This window comes from Saccopteryx leptura, chromosome 9, assembly GCF_036850995.1.
Source record: "Saccopteryx leptura isolate mSacLep1 chromosome 9, mSacLep1_pri_phased_curated, whole genome shotgun sequence".
NCBI lineage: Eukaryota > Metazoa > Chordata > Mammalia > Chiroptera > Emballonuridae > Saccopteryx > Saccopteryx leptura.
In genome coordinates this window covers 96,008,012-96,035,165 of record NC_089511.1, presented here as the reverse complement: position 1 = coordinate 96,035,165, position 27,154 = coordinate 96,008,012, and the positions used below count along the sequence as shown (strand labels likewise).

Here is a 27,154-nt window from a genome sequence, read left to right as displayed (position 1 = left end):
TCAGACGAAAAAGATCAGACGGAATCCACTGTTACATTCCCCTCTTTCTTTGTTGCATATCTCTAATCCTAGAGATCTGAGTTCTGTTCTAAATTCTCATAATGTTGTCTCATAATCATGAGTTTTACTGCTCCTATTTACCCCTGCAGGAAGGTGGTGAGTCTATTCAGGACACACGGTCCAATGGTGATAACTAGCAATAACACTATAAGGGGTCCTGCTAAGGTGGAGATGAGGGTAGTCAACCAGGGTGATTTGTCATACCACCCCTCAAACCATACCTGCTGATCTTGTAGTCTCTTTTCCCTAGCCTTTAGCCTTTCTTTCAGCTTATTCATGGAGTCCTAACTATTCCAGTGTGGTCGGCATAGAAACAGCATTCTTCTTTCAAGGCAGCACATAAACTACCCTCTTTCAAAAATAACAAGTCTAAGCCTTGTCTATTTTGCAACACGACCTCAGAGAGGGAGGTCAGTGACTTTTCTAAAGCTTCTATTGACTGCTCTACGGCCCTTAAATCCTGGGTAGTAGCAGATTCTAGCGAGGCCATTTGTTTGGGCCCTTCAACTAGGGCAGCAGCTCCTGTTCCCACTCCTGCCAATACCCCGGCTCCCAGCAGTACTTCTAGGGTGAGTGTGACAGGCTCTCTTCTATACCTGGTCCGCCCTTCAACCACCTTTTCAAAGTCCTCATTTCCATGATATATAAGGCAGGGGAAAACCTTAATTATTACACAAAAATCTTGAGAGTTGTTAAAGGCCTGAGTGGACACACAGGGAGTCAGGCCCGTTCTGCATGCCCACCGAGTTCCTTTCTCAGGGATCAAATAGGAACTGTTAGGAGAAATTGAAATAGTCTGCAGGCATCGGGCCTTGTCTGAGGCAGACGGGGTCCCAAGGCATATCCCCTGTCTAGTCACTTCTGGGAGGGTAAGCATGTGATGCCTGCCCCAATTACACTGGGAAGGGCTTTTGTTCTCATAGTAGCTCCCATTGACTGCGACCCCTTCGTAATAGGGAGGCCCTGCCTGCAAGCATATTCAGCAGGAGTCAGTAAGGTTGGGATGGGTGCTATTTAAAGCTTCAAAACCACCTTTTATTAGATTTAATAATCGCTGCCCCGTGGTTGAACCTGACGGGGTTTGTGACAGGGGTGTACTACTGGCACTGGCTGGGCTGCTGGCTGTATCTCTTGGGGATGGAGTAGCTTGTACCGGGGCTGAAAGGGGCTTGCTAGGCCTTGGGGCCCTTTGGTCAGCCAGTACTTTGTTAGGTCCTAATGGGCTGCCTCCAGCGGTGCCTATCTGGAGTTTAATTTTAAACGTTAATCCAGTATCAAATTCTGACACATACATTCTTAAATACCACTGCCTGCTTTTTAGCCATGTATTATCCTGTCTTCGTCCATGGTGGGTAAATGTAATATTCAGTGGGTTACAGGTGAAATTGGTGCATGGTCCCTCTCCAGACCACATGACTTTCTGAGTGGCCTTGGCATGGTTATATCCCCAATTTGTAGGATTCCCATCCCCCAGGCAAGAGGAGGACTTACTCAACCCTGGGGTATTTCCCCAGGTGGCTTGAGTTACAGTAATAACATCCCCGGAGGAGGTAGGTCTCCAATAAGTTGTTCCAGTAGTTTCACATCCCCATGCCTTACAATAGAAGTCCCCTAACCCCCCACAGTCCCAAGCAAACTTCTGATTCCGACCATCGCGAGGACAAACATAGAAATCCGTACATCTAGTGGCTGCCCTTAGCTTTGGATCCGCACACCCAAACCCCCGTCCTGTAGGTCCATTTCCCCCACACGGGCATTGGCCAGATTTGCAGGGAGGTGGGTCACTTGGGTCAACAGTAGGAATATCCCAAGTTTTTAACCCCGCTGCGAGTTGACAAAGGTCTGGATACAGGGAAGGCCACCAAGTCCAGGGGGGATAGTCATTGGAAGTCACTTCCCATACTATGTCACTGGTCCCAGATATCACCTGCCATGTCTGCCGGGTCGGTTGGTGGGGATTTGTTGCGGTGGCAGACACGCAGCTTGAGGGGATTATCTGTTTTCTCCACTGTCCACTGGTCATCAGGAGCAGGAGCAGGCTTGAGGTGTGAAATATGGATCCATCAGCAATGCCATCGACCTTTACAGCAGTGGGTGTGATGAGGAGGACTTGGTAGGGTCCTTTCCAGCGGGATTCGAGGGTCCGGTGTTGGTGTCTCTGGACGTAGATGAAGTCCCCGACTTGGTAGTGATGTGGGGTCCCGTCTCCTGCCAGCTGGTAAAGGTCAGACAACTGCTTCCATAGGCAATGTTGTACTCTGGTCAGGGCCTGTAACCTAATGGACAAAGGGGTATTTGGGATATTTAAGTCAGAGGGGGATAAATCCCGAATAGGCAGAGGGGTTCCAAAAAGTATTTCAAAGGGGGTTAGGTTAGTTTTAGCAGAAGGGGTATTCTGAGCCCGGAAAAGAGCATATGGTAGGAGCATTACCCAATCTCTATGGCCAGTCTCTATGACTAATTTAGTTAAGGTCTCTTTAATTGTTTTATTCATTCTCTCTACCAGTCCTGAACTTTGGGGTCTATAAGCACAATGTAGTTTCCAATCAATCCCCAATATTTTGGCTACCTCCTAGCTTACCTGGGCCACAAACGCCGGTCCATTACCAGACCCTATTACCTTTGGAAGGCCAAATCTAGGAAAGATTTCTTCCATAATTTTCTTAATTACCACCGCCGCCGTCCCATGTTTGGTAGGAAAGGCTTCTACCCATGCTGAAAAGGTGTCTACAAAAACTAAGAGATACCTTAGTCCATACTTGGCAGGTTTTACCTCAGTGAAGTCTACTTCCCAATATTAGCCTGGTCTGGTGCCTTGGAGACGGGTTCCACTGGTTCCTTTTGTTGGGTAGGCATTCACCATTTGGCAGGCCTTACAAGCTTTGACTATTTCCTTTGCTATTTGCCTCTTCTCAGGGGTGGTCAATGTTTGATCATCTGAAGCAGTTGTACCAGTTTGTCAGTCCCAAGGTGGGTGAGACGGTGGGCCATCTGGAGGAACTTCCAAACATCCTCAGGTTCCTCTAAGTGGGTCAGGGTGGGGGATGGCTCTGCTTCTATAGTGAGGATGTAGGAGGCAGTCCTCATGGCTACTGCTCGAGCCTCTTCATCCGCCTTCCTGTTGCCTTTGGCTACTGGGTCCTGCCCTTTCTGGTGCCCAGGGCAATGGACAATGGCCAGCTCCAGTGGGAGCATGATAGCATCTAAGAGGGCTAGGATTTCTTGTTTGTGTTTAATGTCTTTGCCTGCTGATGTAAGCAGGCCCCTTTCTTTGTAAATTGCCCCATGCACATGTGCAGTAGCAAATGCGTACCTGCTGTCCATGTAGACAGTGGCCTGTTTACCACTAGCTCGTTCTAAGGCCTTTGTTAGAGCTATTAGTTCTGCCTTTTGAGCTGAGGTTCCTGGGGCAAGTCTCTCTGACCAGATTACTTTTTCCTTGTCTACCACCACAGCCCCAGCTCTGTGTTCTCCTTCATACAGAAAACTGCTTCCATCAGTATACCAAATTAAGTCAGATTGTGGCAATGGTGTGTCCTGCAAGTCTTTCTGGATCCCAGCTTCCTTGGCTAGGATATCCCTGCACTGATGGTGGACAGTTCCCCCCTCTTTCCTGGGTAGCAGGGTGGCTGGGTTCAAAACAGTTGGAGAGCCAAAGGTGATCCTGTCTTTATCTAACAGGAGGCTTTGGTAATGAGTAATGCGGGCATTGGTTAGCCAGCAGTCTGGAGGTTGTCTTATTATGCTTTCCAGGGCATGGGGGCGACAATAGTCAATTTCTGGCCCAGAGTCAGTTTTTCAGCGTCTTTGACTAGGAGGGCCACAGAGGCAATCACCCGTAGGCACCCCGGCCACCCTTTTGCGACTGCATCTAACCTCTTAGAAAGGTAGCCTACTGGCCATTTCCAGGGTCCCAGAGACTGATCAATACTCCTTTAGCTATTTCTTCCTTCTCATCTACATAGAGAGTGAAAAGCTTCTCTATGTTGGGGAGTGCCAAGGCCGGGGCTGACAACAGTGCCCTCTTGATTTGGTCAAAAGCCTTTTGCTGTTCATCTCCCCAGGTATATTCAGTTCCATCTTTTAACAAGGGGTATAGAGGGGCGGCTATAGCAGCAAAGCCAGGTATCCATAGTCTGCAAAAACCTGCTGTGCCTAAGAATTCCCTGAGGCCCTTCCGATATTTCAGAGGCAGGATTTGAGTAACAGTCTTTTTCCTGGCCTCAGTTAGCCATCTCTTACCGTAACAGAGAGAGTAGCCCAGGAAGATGACTTCGGGTTGGCAGATCTGGGCCTTTTTGGCGGATGCCCGGTATCCCAGTTTGGCCAGTTCGGCAAGCAGTTTTTCAGTTCCTTGTTTGCACTGCTCTCTGGTGGTGGCTGCAAGTAATAGATTATCAACATACTGCAACAGAGTTACCTCAGGGGTGGAGGCTCGGTAAGCACTCAAATCCTGGTGCAGCGCTTCGTCAAAGATGGTGGGAGAGTTCTTGAAGCCCTGGGGTAGCCGCATCCAGGTGAGCTGTCCACTGAGTCCATTCTCAGGGTCCATCCATTCGAAAGCAAACAGGGGTTGGCTGTCTCATGGAGGCGCAAGCAGAAGAAGGCATCTTTCAGGTCCAGTACTGTATACCACTTCCTGTTAGGACTGAGGGTACTGAGGAGGTTGTAAGTGTTTGGGACCGTAGGATGTATGTCCATTACTTGACTGTTAACATCTCTCAAATCCTGGACTGGTCTATAGTCCCTTGTCCCTGGTTTCTTTACCGGTAGCAGGGGGGTGTTCCATTCTGATTGACAAGGCCTCAGGATCCCCTGTCCTAGTAGCCTCTTGAGGTGAGGCCTAATGCCTTCTCGGGCCTCTTTATGCATGTAGTATTGTTTGACTCTTACAGGGGTGGCGGAGGGCTTTAGGTATACTACCACCGGAGGCCTTTGTACAGCTAATCCTGGCCCTGCCATTTCTGCCCAGGCCTCTGAGAAGCTCTGAAGCCACCTGTCTTCTGTTGAATGGGGTCTGGGGGCAGGGGTCTCATACAGTTTATACTCATCTTCAGCAGACAAGGTCAGCAGGGTCACAATAGGCTGACTGACAAGAGGGTTACTGAATCTTACTTCTGGTCCCTGGGGTTTGAAGTCAATACTTGCCCCTAACTTGGTAAGCAAATCCCTCCCCAGCAGCAGGGCAGGGCATTCTGGTATGACCAGAAAGGAGTGCTGTACTTTTCCCCTCTCCAGGTCCATTGTCTTTTTAGTTGTCCAAGACCTATGCTGGCATCCATTTGCCCCCTGAACCAGGGATTTTTTGTTTGAGAGGGGGCCCAGCGGGTTCTGCAAGGTGGAGTAAACCGCTCCTGTATCCACCTAAAAGTCGATTGGTGTCCCCTCCACATGGAATGTTACCCTGAGTTCGAGGAGGGGTTCCGAACTCTGACGCCCCTAATCTCCTAGGGCAAGGATTTCCTCAGTCTTTTTTTTGTTCTTCTTAGGGCAATCCCTGACCCAGTGTCCTTCTTCTTTACAGTAGGCACACTGGTTAGGTCCTAATTTTGGTTTTTGGTTTGGGCCCATGGTACTATGCTTTCCTTTTCTATCTTGTTTCCCTACTATGGTAGCCAAAATTTTTGTTAACTCTATATTTCTCCGTTTATCTCGCTTATTTTCCTGCTCCTCACGTTCTTTTTCTAATTTTTGCTCCTTTTCCTCTGCTCTCTCTCTTTTATAGTATACCTTATTCAGCTTCCTTGACTAAATCTCTCAGAGCCATGTCCTGTAACCCATCCATCCTCTGGAGTTTCCTCCAAATATCAGTAGCCGACTGTCCTATAAAAGCCATAGCCAGTGCCCCTTTCTGATTTTCAGACTCAGGGTCGAAAGGGGTGTACCTCCTATAGGCTTCCATTAGTCTCTCTAGGAATCTGGATGGGGATTCCTCTGGCCCTTGAATTACTTCTCTTACCTTAGCCAAATTAGTGGGGTGTCTCGCCACTGCTCGTAGACCCATCATCAGAGTCTGGCGATAGAGTAAGAGTTGCCGCCTACCTTCAGGTGCATTAGGGTCCCAGTCAGGCCGCCTCAGGGGAAAAGTCTTATTTATAAGGTTGGGGAGTTGAGTGGGACGACCATCAGGTCCAGGAACCAATTTCCTGGCCTCGAGGAGAATTCGTTCTCTTTCTTCGGAGGTGAAGAGGTTACCTAAGGGCTGCTGGCAGTCATCCCAAGTGGGCTGATGGGAAAACATAAGAGACGCGAGAAGGTCAGTAAGTTTGACAGGGTCCTCTGAAAAAGGTGGATTATTGTTTTTTCAATTACATAGGTCTGAGGAGGAGAAGGGCCCATACTGAAGTGCCAGCATGTTTCCCCCTTGACTGTCAGGGACAGGGGGTTCAAAAGGCCGAAGGGGCAGGGTGACGGCCACGTCATCCGAGGTTTGTGCTTTCCGGCTCTGGGTACCTTGGGCTGGACCCTCTCCTGATGGTCCCCGTTCATTCTGATATGGGGCCTCAGGCTGGGAACCAGCAGCACCGGCAGGGACATCCCTGGGATAGGGAGGCGGGAGTCCCGAATCAAAAAGAATAAGGTCAGTTTGAGATTCAGGGAGAACAGAGGAGGGAAGGGGAGGATACAGGGATGAAGTAGGCATCTTTGGCTTCGAAGGTTTGAGTGGAAGCATAGAGCAGAGGTCTGGATGAGTTGGAGCAGGTCTGGGAGTGCCCGGAGTGGTGAAGAGGGTTGTTGGGAGGGAGGGTGCAGGGGGAGGAAGGATAGGCTGGATCCAAGGAGGAGGGTTGTTGGTCAGGTCTTCCCAAACCCAAATATAAGGCTGTTGATCCAGATGGCCATGAGGTCCTGGACTGAAGACGACTGCTTTAACCGCCTTTATGGTGTCTTTGTGGAAGGTTCCAGTGGTCGGCCAACCTACTCCTAAGGTGGGCCACTCGGAGGTACAGAAAGTTTGCCACTTGCACTTCTTAACAAGAAGAGACAGATTATGAGCTCGGGCATTAACCTCAGACCAATGAGACAGAGTCAGGGACAGTGGGGTGGAAGCTCCTTGTCCCATTTTAATTTCAAAGAGATAAAAAGACAGAAAGAAGGCAACAAGTAAGACACTGACAAAAACAATCAGACAAAACCGGCTGCGCCGTGAACGGCAAAATAAAACTAAAAATAAATCTAACGGTCCGGACCTACGAGCTCGGTTGGAAACTGGCAACAAATCTACAGATTCTGTCTGAGACAGCAGATGGACTTCCAAGCGTCCTTGGTCATCCTCACACTCCAGGGCGTCCCCCGGAGTCGTGACCTGCAACCCCTTGACACGTCTGTCGGTTGCAGCCAGGAGGGACTCACGTCCCTGCCTGACAGCCACAGCCAGTTTCACTTACCAAGCATCAGGCGTGCGTCTCCTGGTCTGCGAGGAAGCGGGATCTCGGTGGGACCTCAAAATGTTGACTGAGGACGCACCAACAGAATTCTAGACTCAGGGTAAAACAAAGAAAAGTTTATTACACTCGCGAGCGGGCCCAAGGCAAGGAAATGGCCAAGAGCCTTGAGCCACTTCAGCAGGCAAGTTTTATAATTATTTTCAGGGAGAGGAGTTGTAACAGTTCTCAGGGTAATTGATGGGCAAACATTTGCTTAATTTCATGGAGGGGAGTTGTAACAGTTCTCAGGGTGATTGATGTGACAAAACCTATTCCCGGGACAGATGAGTCCTTGAGGTAAGGAAGGTGTTAGACTCCCAGGATGACTAGGAACAGATGGAAGTTGTTAGACTCCCAGGATGGCTAGAAATAGATGAGTCCTTGAGATAGGAAAGTCGTAAAACTCCCAGGATAATTAGTGCAACCCAATCCTGGAGGATAGATAGAAACTTTTCCAGCTGGGGGCTTTCAACTGTATGACTGGTTACTAAGGCACGTCTGACTAAAATTTAATTTGGGGGAGCCAAGTGCTAAACGCAAAATTCACTTCTGTATGAACCACTTGCTTGCTATGCTATAAAAACCCCTAAATTGTAGGCGCTTGGTGTGAGTCTGGTGACTGCCACCTGAGCTCACCCCTGCGCAGGTTTGGCTTTTTCTTTGCCATAAAACTTTGTTTAAACTCTCTAAACGTCTCCAGTGTCTATTTTACCCGGTGAGTGCAACAATTGATGGCCTCAGATGCTTGCGGCCTTGCCTTTCTGATAAGCCCCTAATCAAACACCGGATGCCTGCGCTTCTTCAAGGAGCCTGGGCAAACATCTAGGGCCGGGTGGGCCAGTTATTGTTTTACAAGCCAAGATGAGTTAAGCAAAAATCAGACGAAAAGGATCAGACGGAATCCACTGTTACACAAACATGTACATTATATTTATGAACATATTTGATCAACATTATCATTACATAAACATTTTATCAAATAAATAAACATTAAATTAAAAAATACTAAATTTTATTATTGACAGCCTTATAAAATAATTTCAAAGGAACAATGATGGAAAGATACTTTGAAGGCCAGATTGCTTAAAGCTTCCAGGGCTGTGCTTTCTGACCAAGGTGAATATGCCCTAGGGACATATTCAGCCAACATGGTGCCGTTTAATATTATCAAGAGCACGGGGATCCAGCTGGATGTTCATTCCAGGCAGTAAATAGAAGGAACAGCTTCTCACAAGCACCTACAATGCACAGGACATTCCCCAGGACACACAATGATTCTGCCCCAAAGCTCACTAGTACTCATTGTAAGGTCTGTGGATGGAGGCATGGTCACGTAGAAACTAAGACCCACCCACTTTGGCTAGGACCGCCCACAATCAAGCCCGCCAAAGAGGCTTCCCAGGAACCATTTGCTAAGGTAAACGTGGACGAGTGTCCCTGGTTCCTGTGTTTTTCATGTGAATGAGGTAGAAAAAACTAAAGTCAGGTGTGAGCGGTGGGCCAGTCCCCCAGAGGCTGACCAACCAGAGCTGAGAAGCGGGGTCAAGAGAAAGGTACCGGGTTGGACCAGAGGAAAATGGGGCCAAGACCCGAAGTTGACACTTTAAACAGGAAGAGGGAGGATGTCGGTGGATGTGAGGCCAGGTGCTGCCGGGCAGGGGCCATTCTCTCGGGGTCACAGGTGTAGAGGTGAGAGGATCCGCGACCCCGAGGATGTCGGGAGGGGCTGAGGGGACACAGGGGAGGGGTTGTGGGAGGAGATGTAACTGGGCGGGAGGAGCAGAGAAGAATCTCCGGACGGCTTGTGGAGCACACATTCCACTCCTAGTGTAAGTGAGCACTACCAGTGCAAGCACTTTTCTATTTCAGTGTAGACAGTGTTGAGAAAACAATGTAACTCTTTTTCTAAAAAGATTTTAGTTACTGATTTTACAGAAAGGAGAGAGAGGAGCGGGGAAACATTCATCCGCTGTAATCACCCGGGATGTGCTTTGATCAGGCAAGTCTGCTGTTTCCAGGGAATGCCAGCATTCCAGGTCCACGCTTCATAAACTGCGCCACCCAAGGTCAGGCTAATTATTGTTATCATTAATATTAATATTATTATTCTTACTATCATGTAGTTATTATTAAAGAGCATGAAAATACTGTGCCTTTGGGTATCATTTTATAATTTCATTAGTATAGATCATCGCTGTTCTTGTGAAGCAGATTTCCAGGTATTTTACCTTTTTTACTGTTAATCGGGTCTAAAGAAATATATTATTTACTCAAGGTAGTTTTTGTAAAGTGTAGTATTTACGTATAACTGTTATTTCTCCTCCAGTGTGTTAAAAATTTTTGTTTGTAATAAATGTTAGGTGAGTGCCATGAGTCATTCAGGTCCATAAGCTAGTATGTAGTCATGATCAGTAGATTGATGTAGGTGTAAGTCATGTGAAAGTTGTCAGAGTTTGAAAGGTAAGAGTTGAAGTAAAGTCATGCGAGGAGTTGGCAAAAATAGTTTTGTGAGTTAAAGTACATAGATGAGTCAGTAAAATAGCACCATCCATCTTAGCGTTTGAAATGAGTGTAGGTCTGGGATGCACACTGTGGTAGTAACCCTAAGTAAGGTTAGTCATTACCCGTGCTCCACGTAGGGTGTTCGGGGAATATACACTATGGTCAAAGTCTTCATTTTTGAGGAGGAATTTTTTAGAGGGTAAATTCTGGAATCTAATGAAGGAAGATGAAGGATTGGAAGTGATTATACACAGGTATGAAAGTGATTTCTGTGTAATGAAAAGAAGCAGCAATGGTGAGATGTTTAGTCTGGTTCTGTACCTGAGTAAATCAGTCTCATAACATGAGATGTTCCTCGACTCCTGAGTGTTTTGGGTGCCTCATCACTGTAGGGCAGTCGATTGTAATCATGGCAAGATAGGAGGTTTTGTGTTTGTTGTTATTCAGGTTTGGTTTTGAGTATCTATGGAGATATTTAAAGAGAGAAATTGTATTTCAGATTTAGGATTTGAAATGACTTGCTGTTTGTATTCTAGTTTAGACTTCTTGTTGTTCTATGTAGATTAGGGTCTGTTTTGAGCACTCAATTTTGGGCTGAGTCCATCTTTGTTCTGGTGAAAGGCTGTGCATTGTAGGTGTTTATGTGATTCTGGTCTTTCTAGTCAGTGCTTACAGATAACACCCAGCCCTCAGCACCCCTTACAATACACTATTGTGGTTGTGGATTCATCTTTGGTTCAGACACCTGACATAGACATCAAATTTCTGGAGAGCAGAATGATAGGAATGCAGCACTTTTCTTATTTCTACATTGAAAGTATTTCCTAATTTTACCAGTGATTTAATGTTAGGGTTTGTGATTGTGTGTGTGTGTGTGTTTAAAGATGTGTCTTTGAAAAAAATGTAAACATGACAATGCTGTTATTACCTTTACTTACAGGTTTCTACATGGATGGTGTGGTGAGCCATATAGAGAGCATATGTAATTGAAGTGAATTGAAATGTCTAGGAAGGTGGTTTATTGTTCAGTAAGTACGGTCAGTTTTTAAAAAGTTATGAGCATTCTTGGAAAGCATGTTAGATGTATTGTTTGAGATGATGGAATAGTTCTGTATCTTAAATTTTATTTATAAATTACAGGTTTATCTTTATAACTTTACTGATTTTTTCTGTGAGGGGCTGCATCGGTTTTGAGAGGTGTCCATATCCCTGAATGAGAGAGGTGTGTTAGGTTGCTTTCTATAATTATGGATTTTTCTCATTTTCATTTTAGGTCTGTGATTTATTATTTGAGTTTTATTATTCTAGTTTGTTATGTATTGCTTTGAAGTTATATATTTGTGGTTATTTGAATGTATTGAAATGAATTTTTGTCCATACTTTGTAGGACCTCTTTTTGCTTTTCAATGTAGTGCATGGTATCCAAATGTGTTTTGGTTTTGTTTCCATTTCTTTTTATTTCTGCTCTGTTATGGTGTAGGTGTCTGCAGCATTTTGTATTAGTTGTGCATGTCTGTTAACATCCACAGAAAGTGATTTTTGCATATAGTAGGATGTAGGGGTGTTCTTTTTTTTCTCACATAGCTGTTGTGACATCAGTTACTTTACAAAGAAAACATTTCCTATGACATAAAGAGAAACCTTTATGGTATAAGAAGAGATATGAGTTTGCATCTAGTACTGAAGGTTCCATTAGAAGAAGTAGGCTATGTATGTCTGTCAGTAAGGAAAAAGGTGTTTGTTTATTTTAAGGTAATGTAGTATACTTTGAATTAGGCTGAGGATCAGGGTTCGGGAATATAAGTTTATTTTTTGTTTGCTTTATATTGTAGAGGAACTGAGGCTCTGTGAAAATGGTAGATAGCAGTGTTCTGTGGTCTCTTAAAAATTGTTTTGAGAAGTAGTATATTTTTAGATAGGAATCTATATGAGGTTTATAGATTTCCCCACAATTCCTTAAAAATTTTTTTACAATTTTTCTAATGCAGAGGGCCTCCCTTATAAACTTCATGAATTCTATGTAATCAAGAGGCTTATAAAGAATTCAGCATCCCCTTCACCTGTGGAAGATTGTTGGAATTTTTCTTTTTACACTAGTAGAGGTCAACAAGCCATTATCCCCAACCCATGAAGGGCTTATTTTTAAATTCATTTCCTACAATTCTATTATTTATGTTTTTTTATTCCTTCTGGAGTTTCAAGTTAATTTAAGAGACTGCCAATTAACTAGCAAGGTCCGCATCTATGGTTTTTTAATTTCTAAATTCTATTTATTTTAAGATTTTTCTAAAGCAAAGTTTTAATTTCTAATATTCCTAATTTATATTTTTTCAAATGAGCAAACCCTCTTTTGCTCATTAGGTGGACATTTGAAACTAGTTTATATGCTATATTTTTAGTTACCTCACCCTTTTCCTAGTGCCTTTTTCTGTCAATCCACACACAACAGGCTGAATCTTAGCCTAAGTATGCGTCTGGAGGTGGCGGTGGGGCTCTCCTCTTGGTGCTCGGCTTTCTGCCTGCTGTTTGCCTTCGGCTTGGATGCGCTGTGATGGCAAGGGCAGGAGTGTGACTAGTGGGGAGGGGTCTTGTGTATGTTCATCTTTCTGCCGTCGTGACCCCACTCCATCGTTCTGCACACCGAGTGTCCTCACTCAACTTTTCTCTCTTCTCTCACCTAAATCACTTGCTTTCCAGCCCTTTCTCCTAGAGGCGGGAAAAACACTTTCCCAGACATATTCCTTATTGCAATACACACATTGATTTCTTCTTAACTGAGTTCTCATTTGTTTTCTTGAATTCTTATTCTCTCTTATTTATGTCTGGCTGGACTAGAAAGATGTATTGCCTTTTCTGTATTGAACAAGCTTTTAGCCACTGTGGAGGATATAATATTAAATTTAGCCATTAATTAATGTATGGAAACTGATTGGGACAGCCTGAATTCCTAGTTATTATCTTGCAGACTTCTTTTATTTTGGGGGATTAAAAGTCCCACCTTTTGGTCATTTAACCATGAAAGTTGGCCATTGTGATTCACAGAGAGTGCAAAGCCTTCTCTTAGACCAGTTAATCCCATACCCGCAGTTGTCTTCATAAGTTTCTTGGAAGTGATTTAAAAGACAACCTAATGGGTTCTTCTGTGAACTGGCCCCTCCTCCCATATGTAATAGCCAAGGTTACTGATTTCAAAATTAAAACTACTGCAGAAATATCCAGAAATTAGTGCACTGATAAAAACAAAAAAATAAGACAGATAAATAACTAGCACGCAGAATAAAAGGTGTTTGACTACAGAGATATTGATTATTACACAAGACAAGGTAAAGAAGCCAACAGAAGAAAATAATTTCTTTCAGAGGGGAAACCTCACATGGCACCCTGAAGCTAATTTGAGAACAAAAAGAGAACAACGATCCACCAGTTAAATTGCATTTTAGTCAAAAGCTTCCAATTTTGACAAAAAAGACCTAAAACAGGCTTTAAAACAAATACATTTAGACATTAAACAAAAGACTTACACACACACACACACACACTTAGCATGCCTTTATAAATGAGGGAAGGGCTCCCCCTCATGGCCTCTCAGGACTTTACTCTTTTTTTTGTGGTACCCAGGACACAAGGACTTTAGAATTAATGTCAGAAATTTTAGACAAATGTAAGGAAAAGAAAGACTAAGATCTCAACAAACACAGAGAAGTCTCTGGAAAATCAGAGCGAGATCAATCCAGGTTAGGTCAGCCTCCACTGATTCAGTGCAATGCAAGACTGACTAATCTCGGATGGACTCAAGCTCCATCATGACCTCCCAGAGATAGAAAAAATTTTTCCCACTTTTGGCATTTTACTGAGAGCCCAACTAGATACCTCCAGAAGTCCTGGGAAGGATGAAGTTCCTACAAATACCTCTCTTAGAGAAACTGATGTTTCTGAAGGCCCGCTGCAGAACTGGTGGACCTGATCCACTTGGTTCCCATTAATGTCCATGTAAAGTACCAGCTGATGTCCCCAAGAGCTTAAAGCAGGAACCAATCCCCAACAATCGTCCATCCAGATTATAACTAGATGTTCCCCAGCAAAATCCAAAGTAGGACCACTAAAACTCCTCACTGACGTTGTGGTCTTGGAGATTGTACTGCGAACATATGACCACATCTAATATATTTCACTGTACTCCAAAACAGAAAGAATATAAACTAGTTAAAACAGCAAAGTAATTTTGAAGGCCCTATCTACTCCACTGGAGTTCCACATCTCCAAAATCACAATTCAGCAAAGCCTCAAATCCACTCTACCTACTTCTAGTGCAAAACAGAAAAGCTAAAGCAACAGTTCAGAGGAAAGTCAGAAAATTCAGTAAAGCAAAAAGAGTTGCTTCACCTACCTCCTCAAGTTCTCTGCCAAATTATCCAAATTGTCAAATTTGGTAACCAAGAGGTGTCTACAGGAGAACTATCCTAACCCCACAAAAAAACCAGGAGCCCAGAGAACACTTCAGGTGGTGCCTCTCTTTGAGATTCAAGCAGGAACAAGCAGCCTTTTGGAGAGACCAGCCTATTTGAGGTGCCTCTACCAGGTGACGTGAAACACCCTTGGCCTTGCATGGCAGCAAAATGTTGTAAAGTACCCAATCCACAATTCTGCGGGTTTTCATTGAGACACCAAATCCAGATAAATTTTGAAGAGTTTTATTAAAGTAGAAAATTTCTTAAGTATGTCGGCTGCATATAGCTTACATGGGGAAGCAGTCCCAAATTGCATGCGTCTATAATTTTATAGGGGCTGGTTATATACCCTTAATTATGCATGTGCATGAAAAAAGCCTGACATTTCAGCATAAGCTTATAACCTTTGCTTTCTCCTACACAGGTTTGGGAAAAGGATGAGAAGGAGAATGGGACACAATTCTTTAGCAAGTTTATAAAATCTGTGTATAGGATTCATAAAAAGAAGCTTCTACACATTAAAACTTACAAGGCAACACAATGGTAAAAATGTCACTTTACATACTAAAAGATATTTCTATATTTTCTAGTGTTCATTTACTATTCCTTTGTCCAAAGATACATACATTACCTACATGCTTTTAGAAGGGGAGAGGTAGTTTCCATGGGGAAAAATTCCTGTAAATGGCCCATTAATATAAGGAAAGGTTTACTTTAATTTTTCTCTTTCTACACCTGGCTAGCTATTCACTTGCTTCTTTATAGGTGTGCAGGAAGGTCACAGTGTGATTCTCCTCCCCTCTGCATTTACAATACAGTGCTATCAGCCATCCTGGTATGATGCTAATCACACAAGTACAAAGATCATTTACAAAATCTCTCTGCACGCCTAGCCCAAATTAATAAAATGTTCTTTAAGCTTCCTAAAATATTAATATATATTAATTCTGTAGCTTTTGGTACCTTACAACATTTTATCCTGTGAGAATGGGCATAGTAACTGCCAAGCCTCTTACTTGTAAGACCAGAAACCAAAAGTCTTGCATTAGTCACCTTTTATCTCTTGGCTTCTTGTTCCCTATTTATAAAATAATAGAATCAGATCACTCCATGGTGCCAAAATTCTCCTCTAGCTCCAGCATTCTGTTCATTCCATAAGCACTGACTTGCGTGAATGACAGTGCCAATTTATGACATTTGCTATCATTCTACAGGTAGCCCTGCAGGTAAACAATGAGGCACATTTTTTGAGTCCTCCCTTGATTACTTTTATTAAATCTAGGAATTTCAGGAGTCCAAGAAATTCAACTTTGTGAAACTAGTAAGTTCCATGTATTCTTTAATGCTCTAAAAATATTTTCTGAATGCTTGGTAAATGTGGAGAACTTTGATTGTAAACTTGGGATCTCAAAGAATGTGAATGTGTATAATTGTAATGAATCTCTCTCTTTCCTCTCCCATTTTTTCTTTTGAGCTATGATTTGTTTATCTCTTTATTTCTTCCTCTCTTCTTCTTTCTTTCTCTGGATTTTTCTATTACCCTTCTTTTCATCTTGTTTTTCTTCTTTCCTTCCTGCCATGCTTTCATAAAGTCTTTGAAATTGCCCATCATATACCAGGCACTGTGCTAAGAACTCATGTTCCTGCACTCAATGACTTCCCATTCTACTATTTTTACTTCTGTCTTTTTAACTTTTTTAATTTAAATCTCTTTAATTTATTATAAAGTATGATGTGCTTTGATTTGTCAACTATATTAAATTTTAACAATTTTTTATTATAAAAATGTATTCTTATTGCAGAAATGGTAGAAAAATTATAAGAAAAACAAAAAAACCAAATTTTTCATATAGAGATATTTATTGTTAATACGACATTTTCATCCCATAGTTTCTGTGTACCTATAATATTTCTCTATCTATATGTACCAAGGTAGAATGGATTTATGTACATCTGTGTGCATAGATATGAATTGCACATGAGCATATCTCTCTGTCAATGTGTGTCTGTCTTTTGTGTATATCTGTATATGTATACTGATAGATACATAAATTACAACTGCCCTTTTGCTGTTTTGCTTGGCTGCCTGACCCCACTCTTAATTACCAGACAATCGCCTCTGGGACAATGGAATTCCAGGAAGCTGGTCAATCACCCCCAAAGAGGAGTGTTTTAGCAAGCCAAACATACCAGCACACCCTTGCTCGAGGCTATCCAAAACCCTGTAAAGTTTTACCTCAGTCTGTTTTGGGACCCTTTTTCCAAGAAGTGCCCTGGCAGGTCTTTCTCCTCTAATAAAGCCTGCACATCTGGTGTTTGAGTGCCATCTCATTCTTATATATACAAATGAGTATTTACTCCCTTATCCAATAAATACTTATTGTAATTTTGTTATGTGCTGGGCACTGTGCTCAACACTGGTTGTCTATAGTGAATGAGACAGATGCACTTTCTGTCTCTATGAATACTACACTGTCATGGGGTAGTAGACAGAGGGAATAAAAATATACAAAAATAATATAATTATCAGTTGTCACAAGCACTGGATTTGGCAGTGCAATGTCTTTGGTCCCAGTTTTGATTGATCATGGTGAGGTCCAGTATCTCAGTTTCTCAGAAGGCTGAGCTGAGGCCTAAGTCTCAGTCCTTTAGCAATGCATGTTCTCATCTATAAAACTGAGAAAATTTACAAGTAATGAAACAAATACCCTGGGAGGTGTTCTGTGACCAAAAGAACCTAGCTTGTAAGTGGTGACCCTGGCTCGGATAACTTCTGGATGCCCCCAGCTTAGGGGGTCTCTCAGTCTCGACTGATACCACAGCACAAGAAAAAGTGCACATTAGGAAAGAGGCAACTTTGTGCTAAACTATTAGAAATAGTGTTTATGCCCCTGACTGTCTAGAGCAAAGAAAAGACTTTTGGTGTTGTCACCACAGCAGACTAGATTATTATTTTATTTTTTTAATTACCTTAGGGTTTTTTTAGTACTTTTATTTTTTCCAAAAGACAATGGCATTCTCTCACAAGAGAGCTCAGTATGTTAGAGCATCACACCCATACAGTGATGTCATAAGATTGATTCTGGGTCAGGGCACATACAGAAATGGATTGAGGCCCTGGCTGGTTGGCTCAGTGGTAGAGCATTGGCCTGGCATGCAAGGGGTCCGGGGTTTGATTCCCGGCCAGGGCACACAGGAGAAGCACCCATCTGCTTCTCCACCCCTCCCCCTCTCCTTTTTCTCTGTTTCTCTCTTCCCCTCTCGCAGAGAGGCTTCATTGGAGCAAAGATGGCCCGGGCGCTGAAGATGGTTCCTTGGCCTTTTCTCCAGGTGCTAGAGTGACTCTGGTCACAACAGAGCAACGCCCTGGAGGAGCAGAGCATCGCCCCCTGGTGGGAAGATCATTGCGCCCCGATGGGCGTGCCGGGTGGATCCCCGTCGGGCGCATGCGGGAGTCTGTCTGACTGTCTCTCCCCATTTCCAGTTTTGGAAAAATACAAAAAAAAAAAAAGAAACTGATTGATGTTTCTGACTATCTGTTGGTCTCCCCCCCCTTCCTTTTTCTAACATTAATAATTAAATTTTTTTTAAAAAATGTAAAAAATGACAATGGCTTTTTTGTTTTTGTTACAGCTTAAATTGTATAGAGGAATAAATTATTTTTTTTCAAAATATCATCCCAACAGAAAAAAAAAACTGGTAAGGTTGTAAAGTGCCATATTTGCCCATATATAAGGTGTCTCCATGTATAAAACGCACCTTAATTTTGGGGCCCAAATTTTGAGAAAATATAACAAATGTGAATAAGCAGGAAATAAAAATAAAAAACCTGCAAGCACTCTATAAGATGCACCCACTTTTAGAACCCAAATTTTTCAAAAAAGTGTCAGTCTTATACATGGGGAAATATGGTATACACCCTCGAGATGTCTCTGTGAACATTTCTTTCTTTTACTTTCTCTGGATTTAATTTACTATCCTGGTTCTTAATATGGGTTAAAAGGCTGTGTATTTTCCGTTTTTTTTTCCCTAAAATGTATTCATCACTACATTTTTCCATAGGTTTTCTTATGTAGTTTTAATTTTCATTAATTTTAAAGTATTTTGTAGCTTAAATTGTTGATTTTGAAGGGGGTTTATCTAGGAGTAAATGTCTTTACTTAAAAAAGTAAGGGTTTTCTAGTTAGTTTCTATTACTGATTTCTAGATTAAGTGTAATGACAAGAAGAAACATGCTTTATATCATTTCAATGGTTTGAAGGTGGTTGAAACTTGCTTGAAAGAACATACAGTATGATCTCTGGTAAATGTTTTCCAAGAGCACTTCTCTGCTGCCACCTTGTGTGCATCTTGAGAATAACACCTAGGTAAAAGTCACCAGAAAGTTTTTTCCTCTGCTGCTATCTGGGTGCATGAAGACAGAAACTGTCAACCTACTTCTGCATCACTGACGTGTCTTTTCCCATTTATTCACTTTGAATTTTTTTTGCACTCTTCTTTTTTAGGCATGCTATGGGGCAGAAATGATGAGAGGCGGGGAAACGAGGCTTGCCGATGGCCTGAGGTGCAGACAGCATAGGGTGGGGCGCACAAGATGGGTCAAGAACTGCGTGGGGGGCAGGGAACTGGGCATGGCTGCGAAAGGCAGGACAGGCTAGGGACTGGTGCGTGGTAGGGACCTTGTGGGTTGTGGAATGCGCAGATTGGGGCGGGACAGGATGTGGGACTGGGCAGGGCATATAGGGTTTGGAAGAGCCTTGACCAAAATACTCAGTCAGAAGGTCTTGTATGTTCCCTTCAGTGGTTTTACCATTTCAGCTTCCTGGAAGCCTTCTACCTCAGGGGTGATTGTCCAGTATGTAAGGGTGAGGTCAGGCAGCCTCACCCTTACATACTGAAGGCAGGTATGGTGTGGGGCATATGTCACGAGGGGCGGTGATGGCAAGAAGTGGGGCGGTTGTCGTGGAGCTGCACGGGGCAGGGTGTACGGCAATGTGATGAAGAGGCATGTGGGACACCGCAGGACAGGGTAGACAGCAAGGAGCAGGGGCATTGCAAGACTTTGACGGTGCAGGACCTGGACTTTGAGACAGGACACTTCCCTGTGGCAAGTCAGTCCCTGGAAAGGACTTCCTCCTAGGAGATTCCTCCCTGGAGAGGGTGTAACTCCCTGGAGAGGGTCTTTGTTTTTGGATTTGGTGACCATCTGAGTGAGGGGCCATCCCTCCATAGAGTGGCTCTACTTCCATGGAGAAGCGACATCTCCCTGGAGATGTTTAGTGAGGAGAGGGAGCCTCCCCCCACACACACACACTGGAATCTCCCTTGTCAACTTAAGCAATGTCCAGACCTGTAGAATATTTATGAGTTTATTTTAGCCAAACTCATGACAATTGCTAGTAATCAAAGTCTCAGCGGATTGAAAATATATGAAAAATGGCATTTAGCCCAGTATTTTGTGATAGATATATGAATTTACCAGAACTTCCAACTGCCCTTTGGTTGTTTCACCTGGCTGCCTGACCTCACCCTTACATACTGGACAATCGCCCCTGAGGTAGAAGGCTTCCAGGAAGCTGAAATGGTAAAACCGCTGAAGGGGACATACCAGACCTTCTGACTGAGTATTTTGCTCAAGGCTCTTCCAAACCCTATAAAATTCACCTCATAGTCTGTACCAGTTCCCTTCTTCCCAGAGTACTGCATGGCGGGGTTCCTCTCTTTCTTTCAATAAAGCCTGTTACTCTGGTCTTTTCAGACTCCAATGCATTCTTATATTTGGTGCTGAAACTCAGGATAGGGTACTGGTTTCCTGCTTGATCCTTCTTTGTCATCCAAACTTACAATCAGAGAAGCAATGGGTAGTGTCAGCTCATCCCAAGCTTACTTTCTGATTCTGTTTAAATGTGTGTAAGGCCAGTAGGCATGGCCAGGGCCACTATCACAGCAGCCCAGCCCATGCAGGTTCGCATTGGATTCGAACAGTCAGTAAAGAAACAATGGAGCCACAAACTGGTGTGCCATAGTCTTTAATTCTAGCTTGCACCCAATGGGCAAGTAAAAATACACACTGGGCTCCAAAACCCACTCACATTCAGTGCACACAAAGCTACTGACTTATCCAAGTTTCCTAGAATCAAAGGTTTCTAGCTCACCAGCCTTATTCTCCTCAGTTCCCCATCTCCTTCCTTACCCCAGATACAAACTCTACACAAACTGGCATCTCACTCAATACTCCGCAATCTTGGCTGCCCCTCCTGGCCATATGGCCTCCCTCCGCTCTCCTCTCTGCTCTCTCCTCTAATGATAATCTCAGGAACCAAGAGCGCAAACTCTCATTCTGCCCCCAATTTTATATTGTAGCTTCACAACCTCTAATCCAATATACAAAATAGGGAAGTCTCTAACAAAAAGTCACCTCTCCGAGGCATGATTGGATTGTACCAGCCCACACCAATAAGGGTGGGAAAGGCTTAATCCCAAAACCAAGCCCCAGGCTACAAGGATTCTCAACACACATTAATATCACCTGGGCGACAACCTCACGTGGGCAGCGCCGTGCTTAACAAAGTGAGCATAATATATTTTATCTGCCCAACAACATGTAATAGTAGTTAGATTGGCCAGCAATCTGACCCTGTTCCAAATCCCTGCTGGACGAGAAGGTAAGGAGTTTCCTTCCTTCCCCTTCCCTGGTCAGCTTTTTTTTTCCACAAAAATTTTCTCTGGTCAGATGGATTAGTCTGTCATGCCTCAGCTTTTATTTTTTATTTTTTTTTATTCATTTTAGAGAGGAGAGAGAAAGGGAGAGAGAAAGACAGAGAGAAAGGGAGAGAGGAGAGAGAGAAGGTGGAGAGGAGCTGGAAGCATCAACTTTTATATGTGTCTTTACCAGGCAAGCCCGGGGTTTTGAACCGGCGACCTCAGCATTTCCAGGTTGACGCATTATCCACTGTGCCACCACAGGTCAGGCATGCCTCAGCTTTTAAGGGGATTGACTTTCACTCTCAGTAGAGTGCTCAGAAAGACTAGGTGCCTAGCAAAACCTCTCTATTCTCTCTCTCTCTCTTGGAGCTCCCTGACAGGTGGTGATGACCTCTATCAGGAAAGACTCTTTCACACAGAGATTTTCTTCTATTGTGAAAGTGAAAGAAGGTGGGAACACCCCCTCTTGCTCACCTGTCTCCATTATAAGCTTTTCAGAGTCTAAGCCTTCAGACCAGACTTCTCTAGGATGTCTCAAAAAACCTCACTAAATTGGGCCTCACTGACCTTAAGCCAAAAAAACCTCATTTTTTTTCTCTAACACAGCGTGTCCTGAATACAAATTAGACAATGACTCCTATTGGTTTGAAAATGGGACATTCAATTACAATATTCTATGAGATCTTGACAATTTCTGCCACCGGACTGGAAAGGCCTCAGAAATTGATTATATGCAGCCTTTCTTCTCCCTTCACTCTTGTCCTTAATCTCTGTGCTGCATGTTCTACATGCAGACCATTTTTGGCAAAGAAACCTGTTGGTCAAATAAGTTTGTAAATATGATATATATGTTTGCTCACTTGTGACTTAAATTGGGTGTGGGGGACAGGCTATAAGCAGGCCAGGTCGTTGTAGCCTAAGGTTTGGTTTTGGGACTAAGCTTTTCCCCACACCCTTGACTGATTGTATGATCTGGGTGGTGCACTCTCATGAGAAATTCAATTATGCCTTGGATAAGTGACTTTGTATCAGAGACTTTCTTGTTTGTATATTGGATTAAGGGATTTTGGTTTTCTACACTATAAAGTGGGACAGACCAGGAGCTTGGACACACAGTTTCTGCTATCACAATTGCAGGGGCTTCCCTGATCCCTTGCCCTTCATGGGAAGAGCTGGTTTTCTGCTTTTCCCTTGTCTTCTTTTGTGGTTTGCCTGTCTTGGTGAGACACCAATAAATAGGATGGCCCCCCCATCCTCTGACTCCGCCATTTCTTTATCATCTTCCCGAATCCAATGGGAACCTGCATGTGAATGGCCATGATGGCAGCTCCTGGCCTTACAAAACCTCACCTAAAACCTGCACTCCTAATCTTTCCTTCTCCATGGACTCCCAACTTTCTCCAACACCTGCCTGACCCCTGGGGGAGCTCCTCTTTTGGGACTCCTCTCTGGTCCCTCTGCAGACCTCTGCCAATGGAGTCTCTTCCCTCCAGAAAGACCCCTCTTTTTGCAGGGTCCTTTTTCTAATTAACATGCAAATACCAATCACTCTTTCACCTCCTCTGCTGGCCAGGGGCCACTCTTTTCTCCACTGTGTTTTTAAACCCCTACTCCCTTCTTACAGATGGGTGTCTCTGTGTCTTTTTCTTGTTTGACTCATTCTCCCTTCCCCAATGACTTCGACTGCATCTTACACATCCTCCCACCCCATGGGCTTTGGCTGTCTCTCCCCCCTCCCCACTGGCTTTGGCTGCATCTTACCAATTTTCCCCTCCCACAGGCACCTATGCCTTTCTCCACCTCGTCCGTTCCCCTCTCCTCAGAACTCTAAATCTTTTTGACTCCTCTGACTATGTGGTGCCACCACCAGCACTTTAATCTCCTCCTGCAAAATCTGACCTTCCTTCTTTCCACCCAGCTGTTCATGCTGTCCATTCATCTGCTTTCTCTCTTCCTCCCCTCTCTGCTGAGAACTCCTTGACATCTCAAAAAATGCTGGGGTCCAGCCCCGGGGGGAATCCAGGAGTCCCACAGGAAGAGACGGCATTGGCACAAATCGAGTGAGAGAGCCGAATTCTTTTCTTTCTCTTTATTCTCTAGTTAGCATTTACTGCCAGGCATCTCCACCAAATGCTAGTACAGCTCCTTTTTTATACACACACACCAAGTTACAATTACATGGTATTAATCATTGCTTCTGTTTCACTATGTTTACATGTTTCCAGATAACAGTTAATTTATATCTATAAACTACAAATCAGGTGGCAATTCACTCAAAGTACAACTATAAAATAACTTGAATAATGATAACAACATTGGTAAAAGCTTTTAAAGGATTAGTACTAACTAATAACTCAACTTTACTGTTGTTGTGAGTCAAGGGGCAGAGAGAGATTAACAGATGAAATCATTAAGGATTAGCAAAGGACCACCGCTTGCTCAGGCAAATGGCCTTGAGTTTATGCAGTGTCCTAACTTTTCTCACAAGATTACCAAAGGCTTGCCCATTAAGAAATTGATATAACATTAAGAGTAACTTTTACTTAAACATATGTAGAGTGCATTCGCAAGATAGCTTAGTAGCAACATAATTTCAGAAGACATTTATTGTTTTTGCTTCTGTGGACACCCCACATTCCTCTCATTATCTGAAGAAAGAATCTTGGGAAGTATACAAACCTCATGAGAGTGTCTCACTGAGAAAGCCCAGCAACTGTCTTCAGTCATAAAATAAGTCTCTTAGCAAAACATTCTTTTCTTGCTGACTGCATTCCCATCCCAGGCCACGCAACAGGCCATTCCATTACTCCTTTCCTAAGATTCTATTGTCTAGTCAAATTTTATTTAATTACTATATTCACACACCAGTTAAGTTCTAACTATATTCTTCTCAGAGTGTTCCACCATCTGTAGGTTAGGTAAGCAAGAAGAAAGGAAAGTTTCTCTACTGTATCATATGAAAAGGCTAGGGAGGAAAAATGATGAATTAAGTGAAGGCCAGAAGGTGCTCTGTGCACAGCCACTGCCTCCTACCCATTCACAAGTCACAATCTATTCTTGTCAACATGATTAATAAAAAGAAATTCTCCTACAAACTTTACCCTTTACAGGGGATATCATAGCCAGCCTCTTATGTTTACAAGCCCAGTTCAAGGCGCTTACAGACTTTTCTGTGGAACTCACACCTTTTTTCTCATTTCCAAAAAATTACTATGAATCTAAAGGGAAAGCACGGTACTATTATCCCTGTGCCATAAATAATAGCACACACCCAGAAATGGGGGAATATGAGGCCAGATTAATTCAAAAAGTCAAAGAGGGAAGTATCATTGTGCCATTCCTTTATGGTGACTTTGTCAACGAGCAGCCATTGGTCTTCTCTGCGGTGAATTTGTCAACCAGCAGCCATTGGTCTTCTCTGCTGTGACCTTGTCAGCCAGCAGTTGTGGGTCTTCTCCTGCTGTGACCTTGTCAGCCAGCAGTTGTTGATCGGCTCCTGACAGAAAAACTTAAAAAGGTAGAGTTGTTTATTAAGCTGTGTGAAAAAGTAATCTGTTTTTCTCTTTGTCAGAAAATATCTCTAGTATAATTTTAATTGAAACAAGTAATGCATGCTCATTTAAATTTCTTAATTTATGATTTATTTGTGAAGTCTTTGTTTACTGTGTAACTGTTTCTAAGGCCTCAAATCAATAATTACCCACCTCTTAAATCAAAGCTTACTCATCCCCATGGACTCTCCCTGCATATCCCCACCACCTGCAGTCTCACCTTAGATTGAATTTAGACCCTTTTCAGTCTCCAACCACCTACCACTGCAAATAAAATGTTTTATTTCCTCTGTGTAATAGGCTTTTTTTTTTGTAATAAGCTTCTTTAGACACTGGATTCCCAATTATGCTCTCTTAGTCAACCCCCTCAGTAAGATCATCTGAGAATGACTTTTAAGGTCTATAATGGCCAAGGGAGTAACAGAAAAGGCAAATAAGTCTCAAAAGATATCAGGAAATACCAGTTTTTGGCATATAATGTTAAAGGCCTCAGTGCCCTAAAGGGGTTCATAGGATTCCATCAGGATCCTGCTTCAAGAGTGGAAAGAAAGGTCATTGAACTGAAGCCTGCCTAGAATCCCGGCCCCAAGATGGAACACATCTTTGTGTGGAAAGAAGTACACTAAAAGGTAAGCTGCCCACATGTTCACTGGAGGGAGGATTCAGTCTCTTCTAGCCCTGCTTCAGCTACCTATAACCTGAAATTTTTCAGCATGCTGGGAATTGCCAATGAAGGCCTAAAGATATTGTTCATGAGCCTAAGGTATTTGTTCCAAGTAGCAGATAAACTGATCTCATTTTTTTGTAAACACAAGTGCCATCTACTATGCTTTGCCTAAATGTTTGAGTTATATTTATCCTTCAAAGATCTCTACTGTGGGTATTTTTTTTTTTAAATAAATTTTTATTAATGGTAATGGGATGACATTAATAAATCAGGGTACATATATTCAAAGAAAACATGTCTAGGTTATTTTGTCATTAAATTATGTTGCATACCCCTCGCCCAAAGTCAGATTGTCCTTCGCCACCCTCTATCTAGTTCTCTGTGCCCCTCCCTTTCCCCCTAACTCTCCCCCTGTCCTCCCTCCCCCCACCCCTGGTAACCACCACACTCTTGTCCATGTCTCTTAGTCTCATTTTTATGTTCCACCAATGTATGGAATCATGTAGTTCTTGTTTTTTTCTGATTTACTTATTTCACTCCTTATAATGTTATCAAGATCCCACCATTTTGCTGTAAATGATCTGATGTCATCGTTTCTTATGGCTGAGTAGTATTCCATAGTGTATATGTGCCACATCTTCTTTATCCAGTCTTCTATAGAAGGACTTTTTGGTTGTTTCCATGTCTTGGCCACTGTGAACAGTGCTGCAATGAACATGGGGCTACATGTGTCTTCACGTATCAATGTTTCTGAGGTTTTGGGGTATATACCCAGTAGAGGGATTGCTGGGTCATAAGGTAGTTCTATTTGCAGTTTTTTGAGGAACCACCATACTTTCCTCCATAATGGTTGTACTACTTTACAGTCCCACCAACAGTGAATGAGGGTTCCTTTTTCTCCACAGCCTCTCCAACATTTGCTATTACCCGTCTTGTTGATCATAGCTAATCTAACAGGGGTGAGGTGGTATCTCATTGTAGTTTTGATTTGCATTTCCCTAATAACTAATGAAGCTGAGCATTTTTTCATATATCTGTTGGCCATTTGTATCTCTTCCTGGGAGAAGTGTCTATTCATGTCTTCTTCCCATTTTTTTATGGGATTGTTTGTTTGTTTGTTGTTGAGTTTTATGAGTTCTTTGTAAATTTTGGAAATTAGGCCCTTATCTGAGCTGTTGTTTGAAAATATCATTTCCCATTTGTTTGGCTGTCTGTTTATTTTTATATCAGTTTCTCTTGCTGAGCAAAAACTTTTTATTCTGATGTAGTCCCATTCATTTATCTTTGCCTTCACTTCTCTTGCCATTGGAGTCAAGTTCATAAAATGTTCTTTAAAACCCAGGTCCATGAGTTTAGTACCTATGTCTTCTTCTATGTACTTTATTGTTTCAGGTCTTATATTTAGGTATTTGATCCATTTTGAATTAATTTTAGTACACGGGGACAGGCTGTAGTCGAGTTTCATTCTTTTGCATGTGGCTTTCCAGTTTTCCCAACACCATTTGTTGAAGAGGCTTTCTTTTCTCCATTGTGTGTTGTTGGCCCCTTTATCAAAGATTATTTGTCCATATATATGTGGTTTTATTTCTGGGCTTTCTATTCTGTTCCATTGGTCTGAGTGTCTATTTTTCTGCCAATACCATGCTGTTTTGATTATTGTGGCCCTATAATATAGTTTAAAGTCAGGTATTGTAATGCCCCCAGCTTCATTCTTTTTCTTTAGGATTGTTTTGGCTATTCGGGGTTTTTTATAGTTCCATATAAATCTGATGATTTTTTGTTCCATTTCTTTAA

General features: G+C 43.0%; 1 protein-coding gene across 1 annotated transcript; it reads right to left on the bottom strand.

Annotated features, from left to right (window-relative positions):
• Positions 1-334: 334 nt before the first annotated feature.
• LOC136381536 (uncharacterized) lies at positions 335-19,490 on the bottom strand. The gene is given in 10 exon segments (XM_066350242.1): positions 335-721; positions 2,147-2,336; positions 2,668-2,722; positions 2,725-2,994; positions 2,997-3,824; positions 3,827-3,985; positions 3,988-4,638; positions 4,641-5,793; positions 5,795-7,030; positions 19,248-19,490. Coding segments are annotated over 10 exon segments (5,172 nt in total).
• Positions 19,491-27,154: the final 7,664 nt, after the last annotated feature.